The following is a 24,996-nucleotide window of genomic DNA, read 5'->3' on the forward strand; positions in this document are numbered from 1 at the left end:
CGAACTACCTAGTTCGAGCCCCGTGTAGCCGCGCTACACGGGGTTCGAAGCAGCGGGGATTTAAAAATGGCGGCTCCCCGCTTATGCTAATGAAGCCCGGGAAATTCAAATCCCGGGCTTCATTAGCAAGTGCGGTATGCATACATTACCCCGCTAGTTCGAACTAGCGGGGTAGTGTAGACATACCCACAGTCAACTAGCTGGGTCACATTTTGGACACCAGTGATCTCTATTTGGAGAGGTGGAAATAACATCTCTCTGTCTAAGCAGCCATTCATAATGAGTCCAACACCTTATTTAACAGAGGCTATGTCTACATCATGGGGCTTTATCAGAAAAAGGTATGCAAATTGCGCTCCGCAGTTTGCATACCTTTTTCCAATAGATTTCGGAAGAAGCTTTTCCAAAATTTGGTATGTCTTCACTGGGCCAAATTTTGGAAAAACCTCCTCTTTCGGAGGAAGAAAGCACTTTCAAAAGAGCGCATCTGCTCTTCTGAAAGAAAAAAAAAAGGCGGAAGAGCCGATGTATTCCCTGGATGCGGAGGAGAGTTTTAAAATGGAAAGTATTTTAAAAGTCAGTTATTGTTTTACAAAAATGCAGCAATCCAGAGTATTTTGTATGGCTCAAAACTAAATAAATAATATTAGAAAAAAAGTTACATAATGCAGTCATTGTAAAGTTAAGACAAACAACATTTTGAATTTTAATAGATGTATATTTCTTTTAATCTATAGCTTCACTAACCTGTAGTAATGAACTGAATTTTAAATTAATCATTTCACAAATCACACCCATCATATAATCACATTAAATTACATATAAAATATTCTCAACAAAATTTTAACATCATTGTTTTAATTACAGGTACATTTACAAAAATAAATTGACCATCACTGTAAAATTATAGGTTGAACCTCTCTCGTCCAGCACTCTCTGGTATGACAACATCTATGGTCTGGCATGATTTTAGTTAGCTGGATATTCACTTATCATGAATGTGGTGGTCCCATAAATTTTGTTTACAGCCATCAGTATTGGCTCTCAGCACTCTGTGCTCTTATTTAGCTGTAATTTAGCTCTTCTAAGAGCCTGGTAAGATGTGGAAGTGTTGGTAATACTGCTAGACCATACTGACTTCCCATGGTTCAGCAAATTCTCTGGTTCAGCACCAGTCATGTCCCAAGGGTGCCAGACTAGAGAGGTTCAACCTGTATAAGATATAGGAAGGCCTCATTAATAAATACAGAATATTTCTTCGTACTGGAAATATTATAGAAATGTGCTCATTAGGGACATCATCCAACTTCCAGGTTATCTAGTATTTATTCAGGCAATACTTACTGGTTATGAGCTGATTTTACAGGAATAGATTATCTATTTGTGGGCTGGTTTGTGCTAAACCAGATTAAGCTGAGGGCATTATTAATGTTGTTAAATGTTAGGAACCTATAGGCTACCTTGGTTATATGTTGTAGACCTACCTTGTGAACTTTAAATAGAACCTCACAGAGGTGATAGATTTTTTCAGCTCGTATCCAGTCTAGTGTGCTTACCTGTAATACCAAAAAAACAAAAAAAGGATCCATTAAGAGGACTTTTTTTTTCTTTAATGGCAAGGATTTAAAGCATTTAAGCACATTTCACTAAAGATTATTCTGCTGGATGGTTTAATCAAATGCCAAGCAATTTCAATTAATGTATTAACCTAATATCTGATATAAAAAAAAAGAGCTCCAATGGTCTCCTGTATTCATTAATACAGCATCCACTGTATTCTTACAACTAAAATATGTTAATTGTAATGATCTGTTGTATTCTTACTTAAGCAGTAAGGAATCGTCCTAGCAATTTCTTTGGTAAGGTAAATCACTACTATTTATTTTATAACACGCTAAGACAAAGAACAGTCTCGGAGCCTGATTAATCAAGGCACGGGTCTACTATAGGCAAATCTCATTGAAATCAGTGGAACTACTCAAGTTCGTACGCACAGGCCTGTACGTAAGTAAGTTACTACATTTTATGTTAGAAACTGAATGGAATGACTATATTTTAATCTCTCTCTTTCTCTCTCTTTATATATATATCTATTAGAGTGTATCTGTCTGTAAGTCTGTTTGTTCAAGAACTACCCCTAAACAGTAAGAGCTAGGGCAACCAAATTTAGTATGCAGCTTCCTCTTCTCCTACCTTAAAGCAAGGTCAGGATTTGATTGTTCCAAGACAACCAGAAGCCCAGAGAAAGGGACTGTTTTCAATAACATGCAAAGGGAGGGACTGCTATTTAGAGACATTTGATAGAGATTGACCACTGGGGGACAGTGAGCCAACAGGGGAGAGCTATTCTACAGAGTGTCCTCTGGGGCAGCCATACCCCCAAGAGAGTAGCCAGCAGGGCTGGGGCTCCACCATCTTGCCTGACAACACATAGGATATGTAAATCCTTTCCCTCACTCCCAGCCCTTGGTTGCAGCATCGCAGGGAGGGAGGATGAAGAAAAAAGACTTCTGGTGGTCAGGAGGGGGGCATGGTGAATCAAATACTGCAACGTCCTTCCTCTATCCTTATATATAAGGAAATCCCATTATCCTTGATGGAGTTTGGGGTTGAATAAAGAGCAACTATGAAAAATTAGATCTAGGAAAATCCTTAGTTCTTATCACTGGTAAGAGGAAAATAATAAGTAGGAGATCTAATTATGTCTTTAGTGACCTCCCCACTGGCAAGTTGCATTTCCCCACATCTTTTGCTTTGATTCTTAAGATAAATAGTTATGAAGAAGCATATCATAAAACAAAAAGTTTTTAATGCAACACTAGGGGGAACTGAATTTAAAATATTGTATTACAGCCCAAACCTAATGCAAATCCAACCCCCCTTTGAAGTCTGTGGAAAGACCTTTGGATCGGATTCTGGAAATCTACCAAGAAAAATATTAACAAATTGGAGTGCATTCCGAAAAAGATAAACCAAAATGATTACTCTGAACTTAGCAGCATCTCACTTTGTGGCAGTAACTTTAATGAAGAACAAGTTGAACAAGGCAGGACAAGTCACCTAAGGCTGAACTGACAAGATGACACATTCTTTGTCAAAATGACTGGCCTACAGCTCTGAGAAGTATGTGATTTAGCTCATGCTACACCAGATGAGTTATAAGAATGGACCTGTTCACAGAGTTTGTTTTCTAGATCTTTGGAAGTTCTCAGCATAGCACCTGGTCTCTTATAGAAGTCCTAAAGTTTGCAGGAGGAAAATAATTCTCTACACTCCAAAACAAAGGAAAAAGCAAACAGAATAACCCTGCAGCCCACAAGCCAGTCCATGCTCACGTGTGTGTTTTTAAGATGACAAAAATTGAATAGTTTCTCTCAACAGGGATAGGAATTCCTATCCTTTTGTGCATCTGAAAGGCCCAGACTGAGAGTTATAATGAATATCAAAGCAAAGCAAAGATCCTGTGTCCTATCCAGAATACCCAGGTGACAGAGATTTCTAGGTAAACAACTCCTGCTCTGTGATGTTGGGAACTCTATTCTCCAGGTGTTTCCCCCTAAGTGCAACAGGGATTCTGGAACAATGTTTATAGTGGGGATACTGAGAGTCATTGAACTGCAATCCTGTATATGATAGAAAGCCACTTTAAGTCAAGAGGTGCAGCAGCACCCCCAGCACCAGTATGTATGAGCGCAAACCCTGTGGGACTTAGATCTTTTTTTTTTTTTAGGATCTGTCTCTCTTCAAATACAACAGGCCTTATACATGCACCGAGATGGGTTAACTGCCCAGGGGAGATCTTTAACCCCCACTGCTTGACTGGGGTGGGAACCTGTTCCACCACAGGTCATGATAATGGGACAGTAGATGAGACACAGAAAGTGCCTGACCAAGACTTAAAATAGGTTGTGGACATTTTTGGTTGAAGGTCCTGGGAGACACTAACCACATAGTAATGCTGGAGAAACTGGGGAGAGGAGGAAGAAATGGTCACACATGCTCAACTTAAACCTTTTACAGTACTGATGACAGAGAAATGTAACTGATGCTCTAGCTTCTTCACTGAATACTGATGTCCTTTAGTCTGCCAAGCTCTCTTAGCTCTTCATGAAAAGTTTTCAGTGGCAAACAGGAAACTGAAGTGTTAGTTAAAGTTGTTTGTACTGGGAATGCAAAGTTTTACATAGAGAAGATGGGTTTATGTGGCTGCTCTGCAACCCTTCTACCCAGCTAGTCCCTTTCTCCAGCCTTGATCACTCAATGTCCAGATTTATACACCTTTTCTATCCTGCCACATTAAAAAAATAACAGGAAATAACATAAGAACCTTTCTTAGGGTATGTCTACACTACAAAGTTAGTTCGAACTAACAGACGTTAGTTCGAACTAACTTTCATAGGCGTTACACTAGCGCTCCGTTAGTTCGAATTTAAATCGAAGTAACGGAGCGCTTAGTTCGAACTAGGTAAACCTCATTCCACAAGGATTAAGCCTAGTTCGAACTTACTAGTTCGAATTAAGGGCTGTGTAGACCCTTAATTTGAACTAGTGGGAGGCTAGCCCTTCCCAGGTTCCCCCTGGTGGCCTCTCTGGGCACAACCAGGAAAACTCTTCTCCTCTCCCCCAGCCCTGGGCCCTTAAAGGGGTAGACTCTGGCCAGACAGCACTGGAGACAGACAGCCCTGCCAGCAGTGTCTACCCCTGACCGAGTGGCCCCACCATGAGCCAGGCAGCCAGTGGCAGCGAGCCGTCCCCTGCCCAGTCCCCGAGCACCCAGGGGCCAGCCAGGGCCCGTAGATGGCGCGCGGCCCCCTGGACTAGTGCGGAGGTCATGGACCTCATTGAGATTTGGGGGCAGGCCCCAATCTCCAAGATCTCCGCACTAGGAGGAGGAACGCGGCCGTCTACGGCCGCATAGCGACTGCCATGGCCCGAAAGGGACACAGGCGCACCGAAGAGCAGGTATGAATTAAACTGAAGCAGCTGCGGCAGGGGTACGCCAGGGCCACCAGGGGCGGCGCCGCTGCAGGGGATGACACCTGCCCCTACTTCCCCGCCCTCCACCAACTCTTGGGGGGAGGGGCGGTCCGTGCCAGCCCGGGGGACAGCGAGTCGGGACCGGAGGGCCCTGACCTGGGCGCACCGGAGGGGCCACTGCCAGCTGTTCCAGCAGGGTCGTCCAGGGAGACCGTACCGGGTAAGTAGTTTGAATTAAGTAGTTCGGGGGGGGAGGTGGGAGGCAGACCAGAGACCGCGTGCGTGGGCCATGCCTTCCATGGATCACGCAGACACCTGTGCACATGCGAGCACGTGCCATGCCACCCTTGGGCAGGTGGCTCCAGCTGCGTGACACCCAGGGGCCATTGCCCAATAGGCACATGCTTGTGCAAAGAGACGTGACATACTCCCGACCCCGGGGCAGGACCCAGCAGGATGCTTTCCCTTCCCATGTCCCCTCTACACAGAGGCAGGGGACATCTCCCCCTCCCCTCCGCTGCCCCAGCCACACTATACATGGCACAGGGACATGGGTCCGGCATTGGGGCAGCTCCCAGTCCCGGGGAGAGCCAGACATCCTGACCATGGCCTCTGTACAAGCACAGCGGCTGTGACGGTGCAGGACATGGTCACCCTCACGTTGCGGGGTGAGGGAGGGGGCTGGGCATCATCCTTTGCGTCCCCAGGGAGAACTGACCACTTCTCTTCTTTCTCTACAGCTGCACCAGTTGCTCATGCAGGGCGCACCACCCCGCCCGGGACATGCTCCCGCAACCGCGGCCTGCTCCGGACCACCAGCACTGAGCAGGAGTACCGGGACCAGCACCTGGGGGCCCTGCGAGCCGTGCACCGCACACTGCAGGTCTGGATGCGGGAAGACCTGCAGTTCCGCCACGAGCTGCTGGCTGAGGTCCGAGGGCTGAGCACCAACCTGCAGCTCCTGCTGCAGAGCATGGTGCCCCGTGCTGGTCCTGCGCCTGCTGCTCCCCCAACTGCTGTCCCTCCTCCCACTCCTGCCCCCCCACCTCTTCCTCCTCAACCCCCACAACCTCTTCCTTAATGTCCACACCCCCCACCTCAACCTCCGCACCCTCCACCCCATCCCCCCTGGGACGCCGAGGCCCCCTCCCTTGCTGTGCTGGGAGGCGGTTGGCCCGGCGATACCCCCTACCCCTGATCATTGAGTTTCCCCACCCCCTCCTTTCCCTTCTTCCCCCTTTCAGCTCCCTCCTCCCAGTTTTCCCCCTCCCCTCTCCCAGCCTCTCTCTTCCCCTCTCCCACCTCCTTTTCCCAGTTTCCCCGAGTTTTTTTAAATAAAGAGAGTTTCTAGTTTTGACCACACGTTATCTTTATTTTGTACATCAAGAAGAGGGGCTAGGGAAGGGTAAGTGGAAGGAGGTAAGGGAGGAATGGGGCACGAGCCCCTGATGGGGAGGACTGGGCTGGCTCTGCAGGCTTCTGGGGGTGGAAGCTCTCCTGCAGCCCCCCAATTGCCCCCTTTCCCCAGATGGCAGCCTGCGGCAAGTGCAGACGGGCTGATGGCCGAGTGGTGTGATGTGCCCAGTGTGGGTAGTCCGGGCACTCCAAGCAAGGACTGCTTTGCAAGCGGGGCACCCCTGAGAACTGTCTGTCCGGGGTGGGGGTCGGGTCCCTTTAAGCGCAGCCTTGTCTAGCCTGAGACAGCATCTCCACGCTCTAAGTCCTCCACTGATGCTCTGCCGGCACTGCTTCTGGCCATCCTTAAGCCCGGTTCAGGGTCCACTTAATGTGGACATGCTAGTTCAAATTAGCAAAACGCTAATTCAAACTAGTTTTTTAGCCTGGATCCCTTAGTTTGAATTAGCTTAGTTCGAAATAACTAATTCGAACTAAGTTAGTTCGAATTAACGTTGTAGTGTAGACGTACCCTTAGAGAGTTAAGGTAGCTCAAAATAATTTCCTCACAATGTAAATAATAAAAAGCAAGAAAATCACTAGTTAAGTCACGCTCAATTCAAAACCAGCTCTCTACCACCTGAACATACAACCCACCAACATGTTAATACTGTCTCCTACACAACACTTTTGTTTTCAATGGACTTGCATTAGTGGAAATAATAGGGGACAATTTGGCTCACAGTATTAATAATGTAAATTTATATGCTGATTACTTTACCTTACTTAACTCTCTATGAATACACTGATGACATTTTGAACTCCCTTTTGTAAATCAATGAACACCTTTCATGTCAGCTTTCAGGCAGAACACAATACCGCCCATCATTAAGTTCCCACTGTTACCCTAGATAAAGGCCACTGGTGAGCTGAAATGTCAGCCCTTTCTTGAATCTACCCCACTGAATGAAAGACATAAAGTAATTTTCAGATTTTTAAAATTATTTGTTATAACGCTGGCACTTTGATATTCCTGGACCTCAGCAGTACTCTTCACACAGGTAAACTCCTTCTTATCATTAAACATAGAGGGTGAAAACCCAATTGCATTAAAGTATTTTGCCACTGACTTCAATTGTGCCAGGATTTCACCCTGTAGGTTGCATGGGTGAAACTGTAATATTTGCAGATGATGTAAACCCTGTTTAATTTTTCTGGTTGCATTATCATAATGCAGATTAAATTAACATGCCATTTTCTTTTTTCCTTTCAGACCTATAATATTCTTTAAACATCATAGCCTAACAGCACACGTTTGTTTACTTTAAGAATGTTTAACTTTGTCTTTTACTTGCTCTGTGATCTTAAGCTTCTCAATCACAGTAAATGGTTTACACAGGTTCCAGATGTATTGTACTTGCTGCATTTTATGACCATTCACATTGTATTGTGCATCGCAAAAGAGAATCTTGAAGGTGAAATTAATATGAAGGCTTAAAGGTATTTTAGTATTTGATAAATGTAAAGATAAATATAAAATAACTAAAGAGTTAAATATTATTTAGATATTTTTAGCTCCTCTAAAATCATTTCCAAAACAAAATCAGTCAAATTATCTTCTTCTAAGAATTCAAAGAGTTTCAACACAGCCTCCATTTGTGCACAGGGAACCTTGGTTTTACAAATTGTTAAGTATGCTCTTTGTAAATACATATAAGTAATTGATTGTTCCATGGGCAAGTGTTTGACTTTGTATGGGTAAATTTCATTACATGCCTATGCAAGGAGAGGGGGAAGGGAAAACCTAGCAGTAGTAGGTGATGGTGCTTGAAAAGCATGCATGACCAAACTCAAGGAACTTTTGGAAAATGTGGCTCTGAGGATCAAACAAGTGCAAATTCTTGAGATTTTTCCAGCATAAGAGAAAGCCAATACTATTAATTGCAGTATTAGGGAAAAAGGATAGCATGTCCATATTGATAAATCTATGATGGTCACTTTGTTTATACACTAGGAATTAGAACCCCCTAGTTCTGTTCTTGGGAGGGGTTGTGACTAATCTGGAGGATAGGGTCATAATTCAAAATGACCTGGACAAATTGGAGAAATGGTCTGAGGTAAATAGGATGAATTTTAATAAAGACAAATGCAAAGTGCTCCACTTAGGAAGGAACAATCAGTTCATACATACAGAATGGGAAGCGACTGTCTAGGAAGGAGTATGGCAGAAAGAGATCTAGGGGTTATAGTGGACCACAAGCTGATTATGAGTCAGCAGTGTGATGCTGTTGCAAAGAAAGCAAACATGATTCTGGGATGCATTAACAGGTGTGTTGTGAGCAAGACACGAGAAGTCATTCTTCCGCTCTACTCTGTGCTGATTAGGCCTCAGTTGGAGTATTGTGTCCAGTTTTGGGTTCCACATTTCAAGAAAGATGTGGAGAAATTGGAGGAGGTCCAGGGAAGAGCAACAAGAATGATTAAAGGACTGGAGAACATGACCCATGAGGGAAGACTGAAAGAATTGGGCTTGTTTAGTTTGGAAAAGAGAAGATTGAGGAGGGACATGACAGCCGTTTTCAGGTATCTAAAAGGGTGTCATAAGGAGGAGGGAGAAAACTTGTTCATCTTGGCCTGTGGGGATAGAACAAGAAGCAATGGGCTTAAACTGCAGCAAAGGAGGTTTAGGTTGGACATTAGGAAAAAGTTCCTAACTGTCAGGGTGGTCAAACACTGGAATAAATTGCCCAGCAAGGTTGTGGAATCTCCATCTCTGGAGATATTTAAGAGTAGGTTAGATAAATGTCTATCAGGGATGGTCTAGCCAGTATTTGGTCCTGCCATGAGGGCAGGGGACTGGACTGGATGACCTCTCAAGGTCCCTTCCAGTCCTAGTATTCTTTGATTCTATGATTCTTCATAGTCTATTTCATATAACTTGATCGCTGGTATTACTGTTTAAGCAAGGATGCTTATTCTAGATACTGAGTTTTAGGTCTAAACTTGTACATTTAAAAATATTATGTTGATCTTATAGGGACATTATCTGATAAGACACACAATGACATTACCATGGCCACACTACAGCATTCCTATATGAATAATAAATCAAGTACAAGTAGACGGAACAATGCTTTCAGTCATTTAAAAGGTTTTGCTGTGCAGATACCACACTAATCAAGGAATAGAGTTTTCCCTTTCCACTTATATTTTTCTTCAAGTATGGACACAGTTCCTGAAATTGAGACAAGGCCTTAGCTTTAACATTTTAATTTATAAAGATAGACACTGAAAATGCTTAACTAATACCTATAATTCAACTTTCATAATTTTCATAAATAAAAATCCCTTCAACCTATACTCGCAAGGTGATAATTTGACATTTGAAGAAATTTTATCTACAGATCGTAACTTATAGTGAGCCTCCTTTCATTGCTGAACACCACTAGATTTGAATCTTTAGGAAGAATTTCCTTTGAGCTTTGCCTGTGACTGGCATGTATATGGACTATTTTCAGGAAAAGATTCCAAGTATGTCCAAATTCAATTGTGAATAATCTCAATTCACCCGAAGGACTAGAATAAGAGTAAACACTGTAGTGGACACTCCTGCTAAAAATGGACTGTAACGCTGTGAACAGGATTCTTAAGTCTGAAGATAACTATTTGATCTGATAGTCCATCTAATTTATACACTTAAATCAAAATAAACACTGTAATATTATTTTATTATGATTCCCTGGCAGATCTTCTTATGATATGAAACAGCAGGATGGCAACATGATTAAAATAGAACAGAATAATTTTCCTCATAAAATTCAAGCAAATCAATCAGACTAATACATTTGTTTGTGGTACACTGTTGATGTAATCATCTTAATGTTACACCCAGGATTTTTACTTTATACAGGGAATAAATTATAGGAATAAAAGTGTGACAGACCTCCCCCATGCTTTATGAAATGGACTTATGGACATGAATATCCATAACTCAAAGTTGCTTTGAGCAAATTATTTCACATAACCCATCAATCATGATCCACTGGTTCTGTTTATCTTATTTTGATGTATGTATCATTTTGTGTGTAAGATTAGACATATGGAATGGGGAATACTTTGTGGGTTTTAAATGTGTGAATGAGAGGCATAGAGAGTGTTATCCTTGATGTCTTGATGAGCAACTGTTAAGCAATCTCTTTTGTTCTTAAGTCTGAGCAGTGGTTGGTAGGGAGTGGCCTCAATTACTTAAAAAAGTATAGAAAAGTAGGGGCCTTGGTCTTTTGGTGGGGCTGCACCTGAAGGAAGGAGCCAAAGACCCCAGGGTGGGCAACAGACCTGGTTTGGAGGGGCAGCTGGAAAAGAGGTTTTTAGGGTGAGTTTGAAAAGTTTGTACTGAAGTTTGAGCATAGAATTAGCTAAGCACGTTTGTTTCTTTTGATTTGTAATCTACTTTGCTCTTCCAGTTCTCAAATATTACCACTTAAATCCTACTACTTGTACTTAATAAAATCACTTTTATTTTCTATCAAACCCAGTGTAAATATTTTTTACCTTGAAGGGCAACCAGTGTGCACATTCCCCATTTCATTGCTGAAGGGAATAATTCCTTTGGGGTTTTATCCCATTTGGGGAAGCTGGGCCCAAAATTGCACTTGCCTTGGACCTAAAAAGGTTCTGTGTCTGTACTGCTTCTCGGTGAGGGCAGGGATCTCAGCTCGGGGTCTTAGCTGGGGTAGACCAGGGAGCTGGCCCAGCCGGACCGGGTGGTGAGGATCCACAGAGAGCAGAAAGACAAGTGACAGTGGCCGTGTCAGCACTCCAGGAAGCACCCACGAGGGGTCTTCTATGACCTCACCCTCTCACAAATAGTAACAGTCAATCTCATTAGAGAAGTTTAAAATGAATGTTATTAAAGTTGAGGCTAAGGTTCAAAGTGGGGATCTAAAATTGAAGTGTCACATAGTTACACATATTTTGGGCCATTATACATGTGGAGTCCAGCTGTGAAATTTGGATCTGGATCCAGGTTGAAATTCTGAAACCTTCTAGTTTTAGAATCATAGAATGCTAGAACTGAAAGGGACTTTGAGAGGTTATCAAGTAGTCTCCTGCCCTCACAGCAGGACCAAGCAGTGATGGAGATTCCACAACCTCCCTAGGCAATTTTTTCCCATTTTTAACAACCCTGACAATTAGGAAAGTCTTTGGAGGTCCTGCCAATTTCCAATTACTTATTAATTATTAATAATAATTATTACTAATGATAATTACTCATACAAAGTTTAAAAAGTCATGGATATTTAAACTAAAGAAATAAACAGTCTGAAATTAGCCCTGTTGGTGGATGGTAGTGCCACAATTTCATATAGCATGGCATTTGTGACACAAATAAATACAGGCAGTACAAGATAGGGACCGTAGGTTTGTTCTTAAGTTGAATTTGTATGTAAGTCAGAACTGGCATCCAGATTCAGCCGCTGTTGAAACTGACCAGCAGCGGCTGAATCGGACACGCCTGGGGCAGAGCAGCTGGCGTGCTGCTGGGTTGGTCTGGTAGCGCTGACTGTTGGCGCGGCGGGACCAACCCAGCAGCACCCCAGCTGCTCTTCCCCAGGTGTTCCCAAGTCAGCCGCTGCTGAAACTGACCAGCGGCTGACTCCAGGAAGCCCGAGGCAGAGCTGCTCTGCCCCGGGCTTCCTGGAATCAGCCGCTGATCAGTTTCAACAGCGGCTGAATCTGGACGCCTGGGACAGAGCAGCTGGGGCGCTGCCGGGTAGGTCCCCACAGCGCCGTACCTCGGCACTGCGGGGACCAACCCGGCAGCACCCCAGCTGCTCTGCCCCAGGCATCCCCAAGTCAGCTGCTACTGAAACTGATCAGTGGCTGATTCCAGGAAGCCCGGGGCAGAGCAGCTCTGCCTCGGGCTTCCTGTAGTCAGCCGCTGGTCAATTTCAGCAGAGGCTGACTTGGGGATGCCTGGGGCAGAGCAGCTGGGGTGCTGCTGCGTTGGTCCAGTAGCGCCACACCTTGGCGCTGTGGGACCAACCCAGCAGCCCCCCAGCTGCTCTACCCCAGGCATCGTTGAGAAAAGCCTGGTCTGCTGGGGGGGGGGGGGGGCGGGTTGCACCCGGGAGACGCAGACCAGGGAGACACAGAGCGGCTTTTCTCATCACGGAGGACATGGGCGGCGGCACCGCCGAGACACGCCGCGGTCCCACCGCCTGCGTCCTCCGCGGCGAGAAAAGCCGCTTCGCGTCTCCCTGGTCTGCTGGGGGGGAAGCACCCCCCGCGCCGCCGGAGGCAGCGACAGTGGGGGAGGTACCCCGCACTAGCTGCGCCCTCCCCCCAATTCGTAACTAGGGGTCCGACTTAAGTCGGACTGACGTAACCCGCGGACTGCCTGTAACACAAATTCTTTATTAAGCTTTAGAATTTGTTGCTTAGTCATTTATTTCTCATTGCTATTACGCATACTCATTACTAAATATCTGATCAATGGGCACGAACATGACATTAATAAAAGGCACCAGAGTAGTTATCTTGTTTACTTTTTTCACAATGAGCAATACTACTATACTTTCTCCAGTATCATGCTAGTGAAGTAGATACATGTTAAGATAATGTGGGGAAAACATTACAATATATGTATTCTCATTTGTATGATATCAGCAAAGATCTAAATTTTGATGAATTAACTAGTTTAGCTTCAATTTGTATCTCTAAGATGAATAGTTTTAACTACATCACATATTCCCCTTGAACAATAGGCTTTAATTAAGATTCACAAAAGACTATCACTGTGTGTTGTATTATTTATTGGCTTAATGTTTTCTTTCTACTTCATAGTCTTATAACCAGTGACAGATAAAAAAGGGTTAATTGTTTTAAATATTAGTCGCTGAACTGAGTGGCTTTTTTTTTTTTAGTTTCTTGCATTTGAGAGATCAGTATTTCATTTTAAATTGAGTTCTTCACATCTAATTTTGTTAACTCCAAATTAAGCAAAAGATTGGTACTTGATCCCAGTGGAACTACTGTAATTAGAACCATTTGGCCTGTAAATGTAGTATAGTGCAAGAGGGACCATGTTATTGATTGCTACTGTTTACAGTTCATAAATCATACTTTCTATCTCTCACTTTACTGTATACCATTAAAAGAGTTTTTTTTAACTGAAAGCCTTGAAAGTTATACTATTGACTTCAGTGGAGACATAAGCAGGCAGTTTATTTGCAGTTGTGTTTTAATGTTTCTTTTTATTATTATTATTATTATTATTTTCTGAGAGCACCAGCTCTCTATCAAATAAGGTGGAAGAAAAAAGAATAGGAAGGTGATGATATAATATGAAAAATTGTTCTGAGACTTTTAGAACTCTTTAGCTTATTTTTATCCATTTTTTCTCAGTAAAATTGTAGTAATTTTGAAAGGTGCAGGGTTAATCAACTGTGGAGACTGAGTTCCTCCAAGTACAACTTTTACAGTAGGACTACAATTTATCCTACATTACCCACCAGTATGCTATAAGCTTTAGAAAATGTCCCATGTTGAAAACTAACATCCTCTGAGACTTTTAAACATGCAAGGCACTGCATTCAGCCATATGGAGTGGAAATCCTTCAACTGCATAAGGAAATTCTCACTGACCCAAACAGACATCATCTTCCTATCCAAGTGCAAAACCTCATTAGCACTGGGACTACAATTTGCAGTACTTTTTTTTTCTCCCTTTCCCTTCTTATTCTGAGAGTCCTTTTTTTTCTCCACCCAGGCTCATTTCATCTGGGCTGTGTCTAGACTGCATACCTTTTCCATAAAAGGGATGCAAATTAGACATATCGCAATTGCAAATGAAGCGGGGATTTAACCCCCCTCCCCACACTTCATTAGCATAAAAATGGCTGCCGCTTTTTTCCAGCTCGGAGCTTTGCCGGAAAAAAGCACCTGTCTAGACGTGGATCTTTTGGAAAATAAAGCCTTTTCCAAAAGATTCCTAATCCCTCATTTTAACCTCCAAGCCGAAAAAAAACGGCAGCCATTTTTATGCTAATAAAGCGGGGGGGATTTAAATCCCCGCTTCATTTGCAATTGCAATATGTCTAATTTGCATCCCTTTTACGGAAAAGGGATGCACTCTAGACACAGCCCTAGAGAAGTGGGTTTTGCCCATGAAACTCATGATACTATTTATATATTTTGTTAGTCTCTAAGGCTATGTCTACACAGCAGCATTATTTCAGAATAACTGGTGTTATTCTGAAATAACATAGTGCTCATCTACATTGCAAGCCATTATTTTGAAATAATGGCGAGCTGGAGGACTTCTTTCTTCGACTCCTATAACCTTCATTTCACAAGGAATAAGGGAAGTTGAAAGGAGAGTTTTCTTCCTTCAACTTCCTGCTGTGTAGACAGCTCCAAAAGCGGAATTAAGTTATTTTGACTTCAGCTATGCAATTGACGTAGCTGAAGTTGTGTAGCTTAATTTGACTTTTGCCCTGATGTGTAGACATGCCCTAAGGTGCCACAGAACTACCTGTTGTTTTTAGAGTTACAGACTAACATGGCTACCCCTCTAAGATGTGTAGGGATAGTTCACTCCCTATAAATTTTCAACCCTATGGCCTTTTGGTAAAGATCAGCACCAGTTAGTTATAACCATGAAGTGGACATCTGTCCTAAAGGAGCTAGAGTAAATACCAGCTCACTTGATGCAAGATGGCAAATTTTGGTCATAGCTAACTTGAGGGGAATGTGAACCAGTGCCTTAAAAACAAAATCTCTGTGTTCCATTAATAATCCGGTTTCCCCAGAATTTTATGGCTGAGGTTATCATAAGTACCTTAAGTATGCCTGAACTATATTGCAATTCAATAGGATTTGGATGCCTCAGTCCCTTAGGCTCATTTGGAAACCTCAGCCTACAGCTGTATTTTATAGGAAAGAATTCATTTCCACTGCTTGCAAATGGATTGTACCAATAATTAAAACTTTGTAAATAATAAATTTGTCTCTTACCGGTGGAGTACTGAAAATGTAGAAGGATGATCCTTTCAGTGCCAGGAACTTGTATTTGTAGAGCTGAGATGAATCAGTTCCCTCAAGTCTTTCATTTACCCAGCCCATATGAATAACCTGCAGAGTAAAACCTTTGAAAAATTAAAACTCAAGCTTCAATAGCAGCATAGTATCAGAGGGGTAGCCGTGTTAGTCTGAATCTGCAAAAGCGGCGAGGAGTCCTGTGGCACCTTATAGACTAACTGAAGTGTAGGAGCATAAGCTTTCATGGGCAAAGACCCACTTCGTCAGATGCACAAAAGTGGATCTGACGAAGGGGGTCTTTGCCCATGAAAGCTTATGTTCCTACACTTCAGTTAGTCTATAAGGTGCCACAGGACTCCTTGCCACTAATAGCAGCATAATACACCAATTACATAGGGGTTTTCCTACTCCCAAGAACACCAGTCAGTTAATGGAAGGCAGGAAACTGGCTGTACCATCCTTCCCTGTATCTTTCTTAGCTTTGGTCCCTAAATTATACTCCATACTGCACCGGCTCTCTGAATCCAGTCTGCTCTGTGCAGCAGTATCACATTGATATCTGGCATGTTAGGGGTCTGCCCAAGCTATGAGGGAAAGAGGATGGGACTGGACTCAAATATTAGGAAGAGGAAATTGTATTGTGATAAAAAAACTATCCTAATCTTTTCCCATTCATTACCATTTAGTGTGGATTCAGAAATGTCACTTATTTAACACATTCTGTGGGTTTCTGTAATTTCTTGTTTTGCCTAGGTCCTCAACTGCCCCTCCCCTCACCTCCCATTCCTACAGTATTTGTGGCCCATTACAAAATAAGTGGTTCACTACATATTACAATTTGCCCAGTCACTAAAAGAATCACATCACATTTGGTGCTTTCAGGAGTTTACAGTTACTTGCAATTCTCATTTGATTCAATGTATGCATTTCTGTGCTGGTAAAGTCAAATTTCAAGCATTTTTATTGTTCATCTCACATTTTTTTATTTCCTTTAAAAGTAGTTGCAAATACATTTGTTATTATTTTACAGTTATTTTAAATGTTGTTTTATGCATTTTAAGTAATCTCGACATTTGGGAAAAAGTAAGATTTCATTTTCTCTTTCTGAGCAAGATATACCCTCAAGAACCATATTTCAGTGTAGTAATAGTACACTAGCTAGTAAGCTTAAATTCACAACACCAACCTGAATATAGGGTCTTTAACATGGCTTGAAATATCTTGTCTGGCCCTAAATATAATGCTCTGCAAATCTTCAAAATGTCAATGGCCAAAGTAGATGCCTTATTGATTTTTTTGTACTCAGCATGGAATTTCCAAAGTATGAAAGTAACTGACGAGCACAAGAGCCAGGGCACTTTTGAAGTCTTGCCTTCAGCCCTCACACAACATGAAACCTTACTGGAAGCAAGTAAGAATTTAGCCTGAGTAAGGGATGCATTAACTCATGTAGGAACTTCAGGATTCAGCCCCAGGTGAGAATTGAAGAGAAGAAATGATTTATTTATATTACAAACTTTGAATGTGATCAAATCATGGAACTGAAACAATGCAGTCAGAGCAGACTGAACACAGAAACATGTTGCTATATAGTCACATTTTTATGCTAGCATGATTCATACTTTGTTGTCTAGCTTTGTTATTGAATCCATAATTATGTCCATTATCAGTCAATTTATTTAAAAATTATTCCATATCAACATAGTGCTATTGCTTCTCTACACTCTTTTACTGAACTGTAACTTCATTAAAATGTTAATGCAGTGAGAAACAGTGCAGTAAGTACAGCAGACCTTACAATTCTCACTTTTCTATTGTGTAAACTCAATAATTCTCAGCAAAATATTGCTTCAGCACTCATCAGCAACTGAAAGTTCAGACACTTCATTACTTTAACAAAATATATCACACTACTTTCATACCCACCTACAAATTATAGCACAAATTGCTTACGCTAGCATATTGTTATCTAGTTATTTGAAAGTGTTTCTATGTCTGTTGTCTGACCATCCATCTGTCTAGAAGTCTGTTTGTTTAAGAACTCCTCCTAAATGATTAGAGACAGGACCACCAAATTTGGTATACCAAAACCTACAGCAAGACAATGGTTGGCTGTTTCAGGACAATGGGATGTTCATGGAATACGATTGCTTCTCATCAAATGGAGAGTGAGGGCTGTGATTGCAAGGATAGCTATACTTCACAATGACCTCAGGGAGGAAGCAAGCAAGTGTGCCTCTGCTGTCCTGAGAGCAACCGCTGGCTGGGCAGTGCAGCCCCCACCATCCTGGCTTGAAGCAGCAGAGCAGTGTGGATCCCTGCCTCCCCAAGCTGGTCCTGGAAACAGCTGCTGTCCACCTTCATTTCCTGCCTTGGGACCCCCCACCCCCACACAAACACTTCCCAATCTTGTCCTGACTCCTGCATAGCCCCCCGCTCCGATGCCTGCAATCCCATCCCCTGCTTTGAGCTCCTCCTCACTCCCAACCCTGATTCCTGCACGCGCACACACACACACACACACACACACACACACACACACACACACACACACACACACACACACACACACTCCATTTCCCCAGCCACAGCCCTGAAGGATCCAAGCAATGACAGGTAAATCTTCTAGTAACAAAGGTCATAGCCAAATTAAAGGAATGAAGAACACTTGATGATGCAAGTTCCTTGATATTTTACAATCATATTTATTTGTTTACTTGCTAATTTTCAAACCTTGTTAACTCACATTGGTATTCCCAGTCATTGGTGGACAATAAATTGGATCCTATTGCAGAGTCATATACAGAATGCTATCATGATAATAATTCACAGTGCTAATGACCCTTCCAAAGCTAAGGATCTCAATGACTTTGGGGAGGAAGCTCTTTACAATAATTGGGAGGAAAAATGGGACACAGACACTATAAATTGCTCAGGTCATATGTCAAATCAAATGTGGCAGAGCCAAAAAAATTATAGCTACATCTATAGGTCCCTACTACAGTCACAGTTCATTTGGATCAATTTCACAGTGATAGGATTTTAAAAACAGTAAATGTCATGATTTCAGCTGTTTCAATCTGAAATTTCACACTATTGTAATTGACTCAAAAAGGAGTTGGGATGTGATGGGCTGAATTACAGAAGCCCCCTTAAGATTCTCCTCTGGTGTGCTGATCATGCCACTGATATGCACCTTCCTGGCCTGTAGGGCTCCACACCACCCTGTCCTGCTGGGGCCAGATCCTCAGGTCTCCCCCAGAGAAGGCACAGATTTGGGGTCACCACCTCCCTGTGGAGAAACACAGACTTTGAACCAGTTCAGTTACAGGAGGTCTCACCTATAAGAGCTCAGCACCCAGAAAACCAATCTCTAGATGGGACCAAAACTCAAAATAAATCAATGATGTGGTACACTCCAGGCAGCCCTAAAATCTAACTGCACCCAGACCTGCCCCTTCCTCCTGAGGCCCTGCCCCTTCCAGGAATACGGAGCATCCTCACCTTGTTCAGGGCCCAGCAAGGCTGCTGGCACTCCTAGTTGCCACTCTCTGGCTGCCCAGGTCTGAAGAGAGCACAGAAGTAAGGGTAGCAATGACTGACCCCCCTAAAATTGCTCAGTTAGATCCTTGCAACTCCCCTTTTGTGACAGACCTTTGAGAAATGCTGGTCTTCCCTGTGATGTCTGTACAGTATAGCACACAAAAGACCAGATTTCATGATGTAGGTATGTGTGTGTGTGTACGTGTGTGTCCAGATTTCATGGTGCATGATGCATTTTTCATGGCTGTGAATTTGGTAAGGTTCTATACATGTTCTTCTCCTATGAAACAGTTGATCAAGATAAAGAGGTTATTTTTGTTTAAGGTTCAGACAAAGAAGTTAGAAGACTGATATTCTCTTTCTGGTTCTCCACATAGTACATGTATGAAAACTTGGATAAGACACTTACCCTCTTTATGGTTATATCTTTGGTGCAAAAAAATAGACGCATGTTTACATTGATGAAGTCATCTGGATATAAACTTTCAGCAGAGACAAGACATTACTTTATACTTCAATGCAGCTAGTCAAAGTAAATCCAAGTGAAGACATAGTTTTGGCCTTGACAGGTTGCATTAAAGTTAAAATGCACCTGTGCCTTATCTCCAGTAAGATTTTATACCAAGATAGTTATTTAAAATGTGTCCATCCAAGGGTAGACACATGCTTTTTTTTTATTTTGTTTTTTGTTTTGTTTGCAATGCAGATATCACATGTGGCACAGTTTCCAGTCTATAAAATGGAGCACAGAGAGTTGTTGTGAGGACTTGTATCTTTACTATTTGTAAAGTGTTTTAAAATATTTGAATGCAAGATGTCATAGAACTGTAAAGTATTATGGCTCCAAATCTAGCACTTAAGAAATCCCTTTCCTATTTAGTAAAACATGCAATCATATATTTTATTTTTAAGCACAGGCTTAACATTCACTGTACTTTGCTGAAGAGGTCCTTATGTATTTTTGCCGAATTAGTGCTTGTATTGTTATTCCATATTACTGCAATGATCAATGTCAAAATGTTTCGTTTGAATACATCCTTCTACATGACATACCCAGAACTCTCAAGTATCTGCAAACTTTGGGTTGAAGTCTCATGGTATGATGGTCATTCTGATTTCAATTCCATATGCAGCACAGAGAAATGCATAGGTACTATGAAAAGAAAAAAATATACTGAAACAGTAGTTAACTGGACTTTGAATTTCCCAAAAAAAGATTTCATCTAGTTCAGTTTAAATTTCCAGTACATTTTCAGGGCAGTTTTAATTTAACTTGAACTGGTTTTCTAATTCCTTCTAATAAACAATCTGTTTATAGTATTTAAATGATGAAATTCTGCTTGCACAAGTCTTTACAGCATCAGAGAATAAAGTTATGTTTGTCATGTACAGTATAAGAATTTGGACATCTAATCACCATGCCTGATTTACAGTGCTGATCAGTAGATAACTAAATTATGTCATACAATCTTACAATTTCACTTCCGCAACTGATTTTCACTCAAAATGTTGGCACACACAACAAAGAGCAATTTGGATACATTTTTGCTCAAAAAGCAGGGAAAAACTCATTTGAATTCAATCAAAATTATGAAAATATGCACTGAGAATTTCAACCGAACTTGTACATCACAGGGACTATTAATTTTCTTATGTTCAGGCATGTGGTGACATTTTGCTAGAAGAGGCCATAAAGGGCAGGCTGAGGCCATTTGAAAATGTGGTCCTTTTGTTAGCTGAATTATTTCTGAACTCAAACATCATCCATTTAATTTATAATGGAAGCAAACAGATGTGTTATCACAAGGTGGATTAATGACTCTACTCTGTCAAAGTTTATAGAAAAATAAACTCATCACAATTCCTCAAATACATTTAAAATACACGGGATTGCAGCAAATATTCCACAGTGCCCAGTTTACTTGTTTGAAATGGTCCACAAAATTAACAGCTTAAAATGATAAAGAATTATTAGTAACAGGCCCACTAAAGAGGTGGGGGGGGGGGGAGGGAGGCAAAGGGAACTCTTGCCCCAGGGCCTAGCATTCCAAAAGCATCTGGGGCTCCTGGCTACTGTCACTGCTAATGAAGTGGTACCCACAGCCCTGGGTCCTTTAAATTGACATTGGAACACTGAGCAGCATGCTCTGGGCATCTCTTAGGGCTGCCTATGGAGGCAAAGGGCATGGCAGTGTGTGCTCTAGATAGTGCTGAAGGTGGGGTGGATGCACTGCGGTCCTGGGAGCAGTGAGAGCATGGCGGTGCATTGCAGTCCTGGGAGCACTAAGGAGCACAGCTCCTGGTTTTGCTCCTCCCACCAGAGGCCACATACCTTCTGGGAGCACGGAGCTGTCTCCCTTTGTCTAGGGGCCGGTTGAAGCTGTTAGGTCCCTTGACTAGTTATGACATCTAAGATTTATCTGTATGGCAATGTATGTACAAACCAACTACTGCAGAGCTGCAGCTCCAAGAAAAGAAAAATCACCAAGTGTAAATCCAAATACAAGAATATTGCAAGATCAAAAGGCGACTGTAATTCTGAAAGTGTACTTGACATTGAAGAAAAAGAAATGTTTAGGTTCCTGTGCTAGATAACGGTTCCCTGGACATGCCAGAAAATGATGGAGTGTCTTTCAATTGTCATTAAAATAAAATAAAATAAAATAAAATAAAATAAAATAAACCCCGCAGCAATTATTTAACTTCACTGTGTCAACAGTTCCTGGGAAAAAAAGTAATTTTATGTGGTTCAAACTACAAGTGAAAATATTGCTTTGCTGACTTATGTCATTTCACATAAAAGAATTAAAAATATCATGTGGTAAACCTGGAAGGTAAGTTATAGCCTTATGTAAATTAGGATACTTCCAGTGACTTTAAAGTTCTCAAACTGGGACCTGTGATCAAAATACCATCAGGGCACATCTACACTATGAGATAAGGCACATATATTTAATATATATTTGAGAAAGGTTGTCCATCTGTCTGTCTACCTGTCCATCCATTTGTTCAAGAACTCCTCCTAAACGGAAAGAGCCAGAACCACCAATTTCTGTATACCGCTTCCTCTTATTATAACTTGGCTGTTCTCCTTCATTGAGAATGAGGGGAAAGTTCACAGTTTGCTGCATTCATCACTCTGGCTGGGGAGCACAGGGAACAGATGAACCTGGACAGGCTCCAGGCAGGTGACATGCATCCCTCTCCCAGCTATGCCCACTGGAACTGCAACAGCCATGGACAGGTGCTTCTCACCTAGCCCTCAAGCTGCTGCAGAGAGCATGACTTGAGGTAGTCCTCTGTCCCCAGGACAGCCTGTAAACAAAACCCTCATCCTCAGCCCCAGCCTATAGCAATGAGTTAAATGAAGCATGTACACACACACACTCTTCAGGTAGCCCATATTTATAGACTGACCCAGGTCAGTGGATACAATATAGTAGATATACTAGTCACTGGATAAACAGTTTTCTGTTACAGAATGATCCAAAACAAAGGCTTCTCCAGTCTAAGATGGGAATTGACTAGCCCGGAATACCTGCCCACGTCTACAAGCGGCAATGAAACGGGAGTTCAAAGTAAATCCCTTAATTCGAATTAGCTGTTATACCTCATTCCAGGAGGAATAACAGCTAATTCAAGTTAGGGCTTTACTTTGAACTCCCATTTCACTGCCATGTGTGGACACGGGCAGTTATTCTGGGCTAGTCAATTTCCAAAAATGGCGACCACCCGGGAACATGATAATGAAGTGCAGGATATTTAAATCCTGTGCTTCATTTGCAATTTCGGTCGCCCTCATTAGCCTCCCTAGCTCGAATTAGGGGGCTAGTGTAGACATACCCTACGAGTATTTAGTTTGAAAAAACGTGACTTCAGTTGAAAAAAATCAAAATTACAGAGTTAATCAAATCTTTCCTTTTAGCATTCATAGTATGAAATAAGGGAACATTAGATTAAACTAAGTAAGAGATCACAAAAGGAAATACTACTTCATGCAGCATATAATGCACCTCTGAAAACAGTCATGATAACTTAGACAAACTGTTTAATTGGATTATAGTAGACAGTGATTACTAATCACATACATATCAATTGTCAATATCCTGAGCAGAAACATTCGTTCATTTCAAGACTGTCTTAAATCCAATTGAATATGTCACGGGTACACTTGAGTATGACCTTGTACACTTGTGAGAAGAGAGTGAGTGGTTGACAGTTGTTCGATTATTTTGTTTTGCTTTTTTATCAATAGTATTGTTTTTTATTTCTTCCATGCCTCTGTAACATGCTTGCTATTGATGTAAACTGTGAAACATTGTACTTCGAAGAGAGAATCTTCACCTGCTTTAAACTATTCCATCAACTATCATTCACTTCCAGGCACTTCCCTTTCTTAATGTTACAAACTGCACAGTGATTTCTTCCCACAGGATTTTGGGAACTTCTTCTGTAGCCTGCTGGCTTGATGGATATGCTGGACATTGACATGTGAGAAATAGAGATTATTGTAAAATTTTATACATATTCATTCATCTTGATCCTTTCCGATATCCTTTCAATGGTTTCATCTTTCAGTGCTGCTGAGATAACCTATTTCAGCCTAACATCTCTTTCTGCTGTCTTCAAATTTCAATTTTTTTGGCTGCCTCTCTGTTTCTTCTTATTAGAGTTTTCACAGTCTTCTTTGATCTTCATGTGAATTTCTTTACACGGTGTTTTGTTTTCTTCACTCCTTTTCCCTTTTAATTTCATATGCATGCCCTCCTCATCAGATTCACAATTTCCTTACACATCCCATAGTTTTTGATGCCTTTGCCTTCTTAGCTGCTGAGATTAAACATGAGGTAAATTCTTCATACTCTTAATCGATGTCCTTATTGACCTCCTACTCAAGATCCATTTCACTCCCAGTGTAAATGCCATATTTGTTGAAATGCCATTTTGCTTCAGATTCTGCTTCTCTTGACTCCATCTTTGAAGTCATTGGCAACATATGGTTTTAAGTGCAACATATGATACTCTGAACCTGTGTAAATGATTTGTTCTCCTATTGTTGCTATATTATTGAAGACTTCTTTGGTATCCATCAGTATATAATCTAATTGATTTGATGTGACTTCATCCAGGCTTTTTCCTGTCCACTTCTGATGTTCTTTTTGAAATATCATATTCATTATGTAAAGATGCTTTGTCTCTTTGAATGCAACCAGTCATGCTTTGAAGTCATTTCTAACACCTTTTGCAAATTTTCCCATATACTTTTCCTTCTCACTTTCCTTTACTGTATTGAAATCTCCTTGGGTGATTGTGTAGGTGGATCTTTTCTACATTGCCTCCTCCGCCACTTTGTAAAAATGTTCCATTTCTTCATCTGCTGCTTGCTGCGTGGGAACATACACCTGAATAATTTTCATCATTTGCCTTCTGAAGCATGAGAACTGCATGATATGCTGTCGCAGCAGATTATCCTTGGAATGCTTTCTTTCCTGACAATTAATCCAACACCTCTAGTCCTTGCTCTATTGTTGAATGATCTTCCTAGGAATACTTACCCTTCACTTTTTCACAGTGTAATGAGATCTTTTGTTCTTGTTTCAAATATCCCAATAACATCCACTTTTACTGATTTTCTGATTTCAATATAAATATTGATGTACAAATCAGATGATAGAGTTCTTGTGTTGTGACTTGCAATAGCTACCTGCCAGATGATACACTCTACAATACTGTGCTGTTCACCCCCACACCATCAAGGTAGGAAGGTAGGATTTTGTGGAACAGTCAAGCAGGATAATATCACATAAGCGCATATGACAGTCAAGCAGGATAATATCACGTAACTTGATCACTCTCCATAATATCATAATATTTCTGTAAAATTAAATAAATGTATCATTATATCAATAATATTAGCATATTCAGGGCCAGATTTTCATCAGCAACTATGGAGTAGTCAAATACAACACTTTGCTTATCTTGGTGTGGCTTTACTTCATGGCACGTTTGAGAAACAACTGTGTACTTGCTGCTACCAGC

At 41.7% G+C, this 24,996-nt stretch overlaps 1 protein-coding gene across 1 annotated transcript in view; it reads right to left on the bottom strand.

Annotated features, from left to right (window-relative positions):
- The window catches only part of SNTG2 (syntrophin gamma 2), a 262,480-nt gene that overhangs the window by 64,365 nt on the left and 173,119 nt on the right, over nucleotides 1–24,996 (bottom strand). The window contains exons 12-13 of the mRNA XM_089776922.1: nucleotides 15,391–15,507; nucleotides 1,485–1,556 (exon numbers count right to left, since the gene is read on the bottom strand). Of these exons, the coding sequence (XP_089633048.1) occupies nucleotides 1,485–1,556; nucleotides 15,391–15,507 (189 nt within the window). The remainder of the gene's footprint in view (nucleotides 1–1,484; nucleotides 1,557–15,390; nucleotides 15,508–24,996) is intronic.

The sequence above is a fragment of the Pelodiscus sinensis genome, chromosome 3, assembly GCF_052426305.1.
Source record: "Pelodiscus sinensis isolate ZL-2025 chromosome 3, ASM5242630v1, whole genome shotgun sequence".
NCBI lineage: Eukaryota > Metazoa > Chordata > Testudines > Trionychidae > Pelodiscus > Pelodiscus sinensis.